This window comes from Glycine max, chromosome 20 (genome assembly GCF_000004515.6).
Source record: "Glycine max cultivar Williams 82 chromosome 20, Glycine_max_v4.0, whole genome shotgun sequence".
Classification (NCBI taxonomy): domain Eukaryota; kingdom Viridiplantae; phylum Streptophyta; class Magnoliopsida; order Fabales; family Fabaceae; genus Glycine; species Glycine max.
The window spans coordinates 25717335-25729435 of record NC_038256.2 but is presented as its reverse complement, the minus strand read 5'-3'; the positions used below and the strand labels follow the sequence as shown (position 1 = coordinate 25729435).

General features: G+C 33.8%; 1 protein-coding gene across 1 annotated transcript; it reads left to right on the top strand.

Annotated features, from left to right (window-relative positions):
- Positions 1-8121: 8121 nt before the first annotated feature.
- On the top strand, positions 8122-11899 carry LOC121174342 (11-beta-hydroxysteroid dehydrogenase B-like). Its single transcript, XM_041013532.1, has 4 exons — positions 8122-8209; positions 8310-8350; positions 11413-11577; positions 11861-11899. Exons 1-4 carry the CDS (start codon positions 8122-8124, stop codon positions 11897-11899), a joined length of 333 nt encoding a protein of 110 aa, XP_040869466.1.
- Positions 11900-12101: the final 202 nt, after the last annotated feature.

Below are 12101 nucleotides of genomic sequence, written 5' to 3'. Positions count from 1 at the left end.
GAGGTGCTTGGCACCCATCATTAGGCAATTTGTGATATTCCGGGAACAACAAGTCATTTGCATGTGGAGATTTTATGGTCACCCGCGACTCTCGTCAAATCGAGAGGAACGAAATTAGTGTCTTATCTTTACTTTCCTTTTATCTCCAATAAAAGACAAGTAAAGAGGGGCAACTGTCATACCCTAATTTCGTCCGGGGACCTTTGCTTGATGACATGCGACCTTTCTTTGGTCCTTGTGAGGTGCTTGGCATCCATCATTAGGCAATTTGTGAAATTCCAGGACATGCCAGAAAACCAAAAAATATTGATGCACAATCCGTAAGTTTCCGTGACACACCGGAAATCAAATGGAAGCATCGTTGCATAATTAAGTGAGATTCCGTAACATTCCGTAAGTCAAAAAGGGGATGATTATGTAATCCGCAAGGTTCCGTAACATTACGGAAAGAAAACAAGTATCGTTACGAGATTCGTAAGTTTCCGTAACTTTACGAAAAAAGAATCACCAAAAAAGGTAAGGGGGTGAACTTATCAAGATAGGGGTGTAAATAGCAATTCAAATCTAGGCCCTTCTAGAACATTTTGGAAGTTGGGTTGCTTAAGGAGGAAGCAATTGGGCGGCAAGCTCCTCCACGTTTTTGAAAAATGGTTTTCGGGGCTTCCGCGGCTTCCGTAATACTTCCGTAAAATTTCCGAATACTTTGGGTAAGCATATTCCACTTAACATTGGTGAAAGGGAAGAGAAAAAAGATGAAAATCAAATTCGAAAACAGTTCCGTAAGGCTTCCGTAACTTTTCCGTAAAATACGAAAAGGGGGGTGAACTTAGTAATTCGGGTGCGCTTAGAAATCTTCTTCATTAAGTCTTTGGGCGGCAAGCACCTCCCTTTTTTTCTATAAATAGGGGAGGGGGGAGCTGTTTCAAAATGTTCAACCCCTTTGGCACTTCTCTCTCTTTCGAATTTGCTTGGAAAAATCGTTTCCGTGAAGAAAATCTAAGCCAAAGTACTTCCGTAACGCTTCCGTAAGCGATTCTGTGGAAATTCCTCATCGTTCTTCGTCGTTCTTCACCGTTCTTCATCCATTCTTCGTTCGTTCTTCGTTCTTCAACGGGTAAGTTTTCGAATTCGAGACTTTCAATTCATTTCTTGTTTTGTGTACTTTCACTTTAATTTCGTTTACTTTCAGTTTTCTTTTCTTCCGTTTTTAACGTGCTTTAACCATTTATTTAAGCCGTTTTCTCGTCTAATAAATGATAAAATGAATTTCAACCGATCATTTGTGTTGTAATCTCGTTTAATCACTGTTAAAACGAAATCTAACCGATCGTTCACGCTATAACCTCGGTTAAACCAAAAAAAGTAAAATAATAATAAAATAATCAAAATATCTTGAAAAATAATAATAAAATAATCAAAATATCTTTGAATAAAATAATAAAAAAAAATCAATCGAACGTTTTTCTTTGGAAGTTTCCTTGAATGAATTGATTAATAACCAAAGTGAAACTAAGACTAAAATCAACTCACAAATCAAGTTTTTTTCCGAAAAATCACTAAAAACCGTTTTAAGGTCCAACGCCTTAAACGGTCCTCTTTGCTTTTATCGGTTAACATGGACCGTTCAAAAGCATAAAATCAACATGTGACTTTACCGCTTTTGCAAGAACTACGTAGGTCTGATTTCCTGATCGCAATTGAGGATACGTAGGAGCAAAAGCCCCGCTTTTGTTGACCACCCCAAGAGATCGTTAATGGTCCAAATGCCTTAACGTTTCTCTCCTTTCAAAAACAAGAGATCGTTAATGGTCCAACGCCTTAACGTTTCTCATCTTTCAAAATCGAAAGACCGTTTAATGGTCCAACACCTTAAATGACCTTTTGTTCAAATAAAAAACATATTTTGCAAAAAAGACAAAAAACAAACTTAAACCAAACACTTTATTCCGAAAGAACTACGTAGGTCTGATTTTCTCATCCCAATTGAGGAATACGTAGGAGCAAAGGGAAACACCCTTGTCGACCACAAAAAGAGAAAAAATATAAAAAGGGTATAAAGGATATAAGAACATAAAAGGGAAGGTAAAAATCAAAGTCATGTTTGCACATTTGATTAAAGGCTGCCGTCCCTTGTGACGGACGTGTGGGGTGCTAATACCTTCCCCGCGCATAAATACAACTCCCGAACCTTTCACTTAAAAGTTCGTAGATCGCGTCTTTTCCGGTTTTTCCGACGTTTTCCTCAAATAAACGTTGGTGGCGACTCCGCGCGTATTCCTTTCGTGGAACACGCATCCCGCGAGTCACGCGTCGCCCTCCCGCCGAAGGGTAGGTTGCGACAACGACAAAAGTAAAATCCTTAAAAGAGTAATTTTTAATTGGTAAAGTTTTAGGAATAATTAATTCAACCCCCTCTTCTTAATTATTCTGAGGCCACTCGATCCAACAAACTCATGAAAGGGGTTCTAAAAGGAAAAGAGATTAAAGCAATGAGGATTCTCAAGACTACGAAACTCTAGCAACCAATGATCTTCCAAAAGAGTGGAAAGCTTCCAGAAATCATCCTCTTGACAACATTATTTGTGATATTTCTAAAGGGGTAACAACTAGACACTCTCTCAAAGATTTATGCAATAACATGGCATTTGTTTCTATGATAGAACCTAAAAATTTAAAAGAAGTCATAATAGATGATCAATGGATGGTTGCTATGCAGGAAGAGTTAAATCAATTTGAGAGAAATAATGTTTGGGAACTAGTTTAGAAACCACATAACTACCCCATTATAGGAACAAAACGGGTATTTAGGAATAAGTTAGATGAACATGGCATATTCATTAGAAATAAGGCTAGGTTAGTTTTAAAAGGATATAATCAGAAGAAGGAATAGATTATGAAGAAACTTATGCTCCTGTTGCAAGACTAGAAGCCATTAGAATGCTCTTAGCTTATGCATCCATTATGAATTTTAAACTTTATCAAATGGATGTTAAAAGTTCCTTTTTAAATGGACTAATTCAGGAAGAAGTATATGTAGAACAACCTCCATGTTTTGAAAATTCAGATAAGCCAGATCATGTTTATAAATTGAAAAAGGCACTATATGGTTTAAAACAAGCCCCTATGGCATGGTATGAAAGACTAAGCAAATTTCTCATAGAGAAAAACTTTTCTAGAGGAAAAGTGGATACCACTCTATTCATAAAGAAAAAGGATGATGATATTCTATTAGCTCAAATATATGTTGATGATATTATTTTTGGATCCACTAATGATTCTTTGTGCAAGGAATTTTCTCTTGATATGCAAAGCGAATTTGAGATGTCAATGATGGGAGATTTAAACTATTTCCTTGGGTTACAAATTAAACAAACCAACGAAGGCATATTTGTCAACCAAGCCATCTACTGCAAAGAACTGATCAAAAGATTTGGGATGGAAAATTCAAAGCACATGGCCACACCCATGAGTACTAGCTATTACTTAGATAAAGATGAATTTGGTCAGTCTATGGACATAAAACAATGTTGAGGTATGATTGGATCTCTTCTCTGTTTAGTGTATGCATGTGTGCTAGATTCCAATCCAATCCCAAACAATCACACTTGATTGCAGTAAAAAGGATTATCAGATATCTCTTAGGAACTATTAACCTAGGATTATGGTATCCTAAAAACTCTACATGCAATTTAATAGGTTATTCTGATTCGGATTTTTCCGAATCCAAAACTGACAGAAAAAAGCACTAATGGAACTTTCCATTTTATAGGATCTGCTCTTGTTTCATGGCACAAAAAAAAGCAAAATAGTGTTGCTTTATCCATTGCCAAAGCAGAATATATTTTTGCTGGCAGTTGTTGTGCACAAATCTTATGGATGAAGCAACAATTGTCTGATTATGGGATTATTCTTGATCACATACCTATTAAGTGTGACAATACCAGTGTCATAAATCTATCCAAAAACCCAGTAATACATTCTAGAACAAAGCATATACAGATTAGGCATCACTTTTTAAGGGATCATGTTCTTAAAGGCGATTATGTTTTAGAATTTGTAGATACTAAAAATCAATTTGCTGACATCTTCACTAAACCTCTCCTAAAGGAAACATTCTTTGCTATTATAAGAGAACTTGGTCTTTTAGATATTAGTGATTTAGATAAATAAATGTTCATTAAGTTTTCTTTTGTCTTGTAGCTATGTCTGTTAGTCTATGATATATGTTTGTTATTTTATGTCATTTCCATGCACTTTGGATTTTTGATGTTGCCAAAGGGGGAGAGAAAATGGGTATTTTAGAAATCAAGAACACAATTTAAATTTAAGCATGAATTCAAAAAGAAAGGGGGAGAAAGATATGAGTGAACGATATAACAAATCTTGCATGTATTCTCTTGATTTCAGGATTGTCATCATCAAAAAGGGGGAGATTGTAGAAGCAAAGCTTTCAGGCTTATTTTGATGATGCCAAAACTCAAGTCAAGAATCAAGATTCAAGCAAGTTTCAAGAATCAAAGAGTCTTTCAATCAAGAATCAAGATTCAAGCAAGTTTCAAGAATCAAAGAGTCATTCAATCAAGAATCAAGATTCAAGTAAAGAATTAAGAGAAGACTCAAGATATGCAAGAACCATTAAGAAAAGTATAAAAAGAGTTTTTCAAAATATTGAATAGCACAATTTGTCCAAAAGAATTTTTCAAAGAAAAATCTTTTACCAGAGTTTTTTACTCTCTGGTAATCGATTACCATAAGGTCGTAATCGATTACCAGAAGCCCAAACAGTTTTATAACTGTTTTACAAAGTAGTAATCGATTACCATGGGCATGTAATCGATTACCAATGTTTTTGAATGTTGAATTCCAAATTTCAAGAGTCACAACTTGTGATAAAACATTTTCAAAACTTGTGTAATCGATTACACAACATTTGTAATCGAATACCAATGTTTCTAAACGTTGGTTTTCAAATCTAAACATGAAGAGTCACAACTGTTGATGTGTAATCGATTACACTATAATGGTAATCGATTACCAGTGACTGGTTTTGAAAAATAAATTGCCAAGAGTCACAATTTTTAAAGTGACTGGTTTTTTGAAGAATTTGCCAAGAGTCGCAACTTTTAAAGTGACTAGTTTTGAAGAGAGTCACAACTTTTAAAATGACTAGTTTTGAAGAGAGTCACAACTTTTAAAGTGACTAGTTTGGAAGAAATTGCCAAGAGTCACAACTTTTAACATGGTTTCTTCAAGAGCCATCAAATGGCTATAAATATATGACCTTGGCACGAATTTTAACTAAATTCATTCAATCATTCTCAACATCTTTCTAAGAGTTTTTGTTCAAATACTTGCTTTGTCAAGAAAAGTTTATTCGGACAAAAACTTGTGCTATTCTATTTTCCTCTCATCCTCCATTCTTACAAAAAGCTTTTCAAGAGACCTACTCTTGTTGACTGTTTTTCAAGAGACCTACTATTGGTGACTGTTTTTCAAGAGAAAGTCTTCTTGGTTGAACACTGAACACAAGAGACCAACGTTCCTTGGGTTCATTGCAAGAAGCAGGATTTTCTCCTTGGTTAAACACTGGACTCAAAAGACTAACCGCTTTTGGGTTCATTGCAAGAAGCGGATTTTCTTCTTGGTTGATTACTGGACTCAAAAGACTAACCGCTTTTGGGTTCATTGCAAGAAGTGGGTATAACTTCTTGGTTGTAATCACTGAATACAAAGGAAGGGATTCATTTGTGGTTCATTGCTTGTAAAGGATTTTACAAGGATAGTGGAAATCTCAAGCAGGTTGCTTGGGGACTGGATGTAGACTCGAGTTGTAGCCGAACCAGGATAAATCTGGTTTTGCATTCTCTCTTCCCTTATCTCTTTTACTTTTTGTTGTCTTTACATTTTCGCAGGTTATTTTCCTTCATTTATTATTTCAGTAACTTGTTAGCAAAGAAATAATTGAATCTAGGGAATAATTAAGAAAGGGAAAATTTCAATTAGGAATAGTCAACAAAATCTTAATTCAACCCCCCTTCTTAATATTTCTGAGGCCACTTGTTCAACATTATTTACAATGTACGTTCAACAACGGTTATTCCAAAAACGTCGTTATTAAATGTGCGGTGGCTTTTTGGTAAGTATGACTACCATTTTAATGTTAGTTTTCATAAAACCGTTTTTGAATAATGTAAAACAAAAATGGTTTTTACGAAACCGTCTTTGTTTATGTTTGAATTTGAAATTTTTTTAAAAATTGAAAGCGATGGGTCCTCTCATTTTGCGTGCTTTCCTCTTCCCAATACCCACTTTCTCTCTTCTTATTCATGTGCATGTTTAGCACGTATGCTATGATTGAGTAGTCCGTCGGTCTCCATTCCCCAATAAACAAAACCTAGAGAAAGGAGGAGGAGGAGAAGAGAGCATTGATGGGAGAAATCGAGTAGTGCGTGAACCCCGACAAGAGTGAGCAATAGAAGCAGCTGCATAGCAAGGTTCCAAAGGCGAGTACATCGTTCATGTTGGCACACGCTGGTAGGGGGAAATTTTCATGTTGGCGGAGTCCAGTGAGCATGCGACTGGTGATGGCTCAACGGTGTCGCTCGCGGAGCTTGGTGCACTCTTTCTCCTTCTCCCTCTACTTATTCACCTTGTCGCCGGTATTGGTGGTGACCGATGACACCGTGAAGCCCCACGGACGGTGGGGCTGAGGGTGGGGTTCAGGGTGGAAGTTAGGGTGAGCTAAGTAATCAGAGTTGTGGTCGCTCTAAGGGTCGAGATCTTGCGTTGAAGCATCATCGTTTATGCTCTTCATCTTCATAATTCAATTTTCACGATTCTCACTCACCTTCTCGCTTCATACACTTGACAGACACACTATTTCTGACGACTAAACTCAATGTCATTTTCTGAAATGAAATTGGCCCAACATAAACAACACCTCCTGGTTAGTGCTTCTTGGGCCTTGATTTGTTAAACCTCCGTGTAACTAACAAAAAGGTTTAAATAATTGGTGCACTTGTACTTTCTAGTTTTGAGGGTTAGATATATGTTATAACAGACCACATAGATTCATGTTGGAAACATATATAAAATGTTATACTAACATGTATGATGCATGTGTCTTATTTGTTTATACTGAATCAACATTCTTATTATATTTTGAATGATTGTAATTCCATTTCAATTTTATCGTATTAAACTAAGGAAGATTAGCTCACTTTGTTGAACAAAATACATAAATTGTTATAAATTCTTTGATACTTATTTTTAATTTTTATGAATCCTCACCACATTGGCCATGTGATCCTAACCACCTAACAAACTTTCCTACCAAGATCAAGGTATTTAAAAAAATTCAAGGGCCAGGTATGAACAACTCTCTAAACATCTTCAACTTCTCCTCCTCTTATACTCACTGACATGATTGTTAGAGTCATTGCATTGTGTATTGTTGTCGTGGATCATCAAATTCATATCTACAAGCAGGGGAAGGGCCCCGTGGCGGTGTTCAAGCCGGCGATGGGCGGCTGGGCGGCTAGGAGTAGGACCAGCTTGAGGTCAGGGAGGATATCCTCGAGAAGCACGACATGAAGTCGGTCTTCACGTTCAATCCCACCTTTGCGGACCACAGCCTTCCGATCCGGTTCAATCCTAGAAATGGTAGGTCCATTCCGTTGTTTTGCCATTATTTTCATTTCATTTTTACCTTCTGCAAACAAGATTTTGCAAGAAAATGGATGGTGTTCCTATAGAGTGTTGGGCTATTTTCTTCTTGGCACTATCAAAATATTCTCCCGAAAGGTTGAACATGTGCTTGAGGACTGCAACGAGGTTCTCCAAAAATTATACTTCTTTTTTTTGTAAAAAAAAATTATTTGCAATAAAAAAAATTATACTTCTTTCCAGTTAGTTATCTCTTATCTTGAAGAATCATTTTATTCTATAATTATATTGAATATTTCATCTCAAGTGGTTTGTGGATATTGTTCTTTGATTTTATATATGCTTTTTTGCAACCTTATTATTATTCTTCAGTCGCTTTTCTTTGCTCGATTGGAAAATTTTCCTCTTTTCTTTTATGTGATTTTAATTTGTGGTCTTTAAATTGGTGATTGAGACATGTGGGGATGGGTTCTCTTTGAGTGGGATTTTAGATTGATACCTCCTCACACAAAGCAAAGTGGCATCAAGTTGGACTGTGGATTGGGTTCTAGTGTAGCATAATAATAATTGAAGAAAGAAAAATCACTTATTTTTTCCCAAAAAGAATGTTATTTTATGATTGGATGTTCTTACCTGCATCTCAGGACTGTGGATTAGCTTGGTGTGGAGGCAGCTGTTATTTCAAGTAAGTTGCTTTTTTATCATAATGGTTAAGTTGTTCTTACCAATGAGCTGTGGATAAGCTATTTTTACCAATGAGCTTTCTGATATATTGTGTTGTATGTGTTTGTTAAAATTACTATGAGAGTACAAGTCTTGTGTTTTTCTTAACTTGAAGGTATATATACTGTGTATTAACTTGTGTTTGTTAAAATTACTCAATAACGAAATTTTTTGTTTATATCGAAAGGCAAGAATAAGATCTACATGCATACATTGAAAAATAATCTCCATAGGGATTATACTAAGTATAACATGTATGGCAAGATTGAGCTTCATCTTATTCCCTATATATATATATATATATATATATATATATATATATAGGGAATAAGAGAAGATTTGATAGAAAACTATGAAGGGAGCTTACCTTCAATTATTCCCATCTCTAGTTTGCATCAAATAAGATGATAGATCGAGGATGATAGAGTTCTGATTTTAGTTTCCCAAATCTAATTTGACTTAAACTACAAATCCATTTCAGTATAGCGGTTCCACTAATATTTCACATCATTAACATTCAATGGTGTACTAGTGTTTCAATCATTAAATTTCCATTGTATCATCAATAGTCACTGCCACTAAATGAACAACTTCTATTTCTTAATTTGTTGTTCTCAACAAATTTTACATGGTGTATGTATGATATAGATGTTATAAAAAAAAGAAAATTAACCACCATTCCTTTTAGCTGATCAATAGTGTATTATGTATATATAAGAAAGAAATATATAAAGAAGGTAAAGTGGGGAGGAATCACTTGCAATGAATTAACAATAAAAATGTTGTAATGATATTCTCTTTTCTTTTTTTTTGACAGGGCTGTAATGATATTCATGATTAACAATATTGGAGTCCACTTTCTTTTCTACCTCTAAAACTAGTAAACATATATCATTTTAGTGTATTTCCTTTGGCCAAAATCAGCATAACTCAGTAGGCATATATTTGGTCAAGTTCTAGAATAAAATCACATCCTATAGAGTTTATTAGTAGTTATGTATAAATTTCCATTAGAATGCAACCTATTTTATTCCCTAGAAAGCAGAGCTACTAACCTACATACAGTGATTTATCACTGTCTAGCTGTGTAAAGAATTAAATATGATCTATCAACTATAACACATGTTCATTTCTATTACTAAAGTACATAAAATCTGCTCACGATTGCAGTCCCTATTGGTACAACTTAAAAGTAAATGATTCTAAAATGTGAGAAATGATTTCTTAGTATTTTCTTTTGGCATTATCAACATCTAAATTCTTTAAGTGAAGTTATAGTTTTTAAATTTATTGTTATAATAATGTAATATAAATATATTTTTTTTCTTCCTCAAACAAAAATATTTTTTAAAACACATCATATTATATGCTTAACACAATGCATTTGAGAAGTGGGCTTTTTAGCATAGATCATTAACCCACGAGTTCAATAATTTTTCTTTCCGTGCTACTTGCAAGCTTTTTTAGTAAGTTGATTTATTGATCAATTCTTGAATCTTCCTCGTCAAGTAATGTAAATTACATAAAATAAATGACAAGAGATTCGATAATTTTCAGATTTAGTTCAATAAAAATAGTTTTTGAATAAAGCTAAAAAAGGCACAACTTTATTTGTTTTTTCCTTGTGACACAAATTTTTCTAGTTAACTAAGGTTATTTAGTATAATCAGATTCATTGTACTCATTGCTTGGAGACAAAATGATAGACCAACTATATTTTCTATATAAGAAATTATTCAGTAACTACTTTAGAAAATTTTGTGATTAATTGCACAAATTTGACTCTTTTTTTACTTTGTTATTTTTGGATTGTAGCTGTTAGTTTGCCAGCTACACGTTGATATGCAGGTCTCATAAAATGAGGACCATTTATTTTGCAAGCACAAGCCATATACTTTTAATAAGGAATGTCAGTGATTTAATTTTTTTGTTGTAAGCTTAATTTTTTTGTTTCTAAAAGGTAAATTATTATTATTATTATTATTATTATTATTATTATTATTATTATTAATATTATTATTATTATTATTATTATTATTATCAATCTTCAAATTGTTATAGGTTCTCTGATTTTATATGTACCACTTAACTGAGATGATGATCAATGCAAACTGGTTTGATCTTAGATGGTATATATATAGTATATACCTTATGTTTGCGACATTCTATGCACACACAAAGACAAGCCACCAAAACATGTGTCCCTCTTTGTATTCAGTTAAAGATATCTCCTTTTAACCTTTGTTAAGTTTCTCTAATTTAACTTCCATTTTATAGCTAAAGATTCAGAGAGGAGGAGTTCAACAAGTATAGTCACATTAGTTGTTGCTTTAATGGCAGTTGATGCTCTTTTGGCATTATCTGCTATAATCATTAGCTTGATTTCTATAAGAAATGGAAAATTTCAGCACTTGATTTTCAGGAAATGTAAGTATTCTATGGCATTATACTTTTTTTTTTCTCAGCAAGCATTATATTGTTTTTGTTTTGCTTATAGTTCCTACACTCAGTCTAAAAGATTTTTTATGCTATCATTCATCATAAATTGTTTGACTTTAATAATAATTATCTTGTAAGTCATCATGATATCTAATGGTTGATACTGAATTTGAAACTTTTAATATAGAAATTAAATTCATTATTTATCAATGCATCAGTTGAAAGTTGGTTACCTATGCCAAGGATGAGTTTACATGTTGTAGGTATATATACATTAACATTCTATGTGTTCTTCATAACAATAATTTAGTTCAGATTTCTGAGGTTTCAGATATCAGACACTTTTTTCAGCATAATTAGCCTGTTTAGTTTAAAAATAGGTTAATTTGTTAAGTGGATTCTAAGAAGCAAGCAATTGACGCTAATGATACCATTTACAGGTTTAATGAAACTTATGTTCAATTGACCAAATATTAGTCTATTTTATAGCATTTTGAACTTACTTGATCAACTTGCATCTAGTCCGATCTAAGCACTTCCTCTTTTTATTTATTTAACTTTGTCGTTCTATTCTTTGTATTCAAGGTTGTGAAGGCAACATTAGTGAACTTCTATGAGACACTGAGATTTGAGTTGAAAGATGAGGTTGGAATAACGATAGCCACATGTGGTTGGATTGGAAGTGAAATGACGCGGGGCAAGTTCATGCTAGAGGAGGATGCAGAGATGCAGTGGAAGGAAGAAAGAGAAGTAAGTAGTCCATACATGATGGTGCTTTTTGTTTCATTTGCACATATATGGTAGTTACAATCAAGAGGACTTGGATATTATTACTATTAGAAAAAAGCTAAAAAAATTAATTACTCATGTTGATACTTCCAAATAGCAACAACTTACCATCTTTGCTATGTCCATAAACAAAGTTGGTTTGATATATTTGAAATTTACTACCATGTAATACAATTATGAAACAAGTTATCCATGCTCTTGAATTGTTAATACTGAATATAGATTTTGATTATTGATGAATTAGGTGCATGTGATTGCCACAAGGGGCAAGAAGAGCTTCTAAGGCAGTTTTTATTTGAATCATCTTAGAAAGTACTTAGTCCACTAAGGACTTTTTCAGACGGTTATTAGTTAACAACCGTCTTAAAAAGTTTAACTTTTTTACGACGGTTGTTCTATAACCGTCATTAAAGATTGCAACTTTCAACAACTTTTGATATAACGACAATTATAAATTGTTGTTAAATGTCTCTATTAACTGTCGT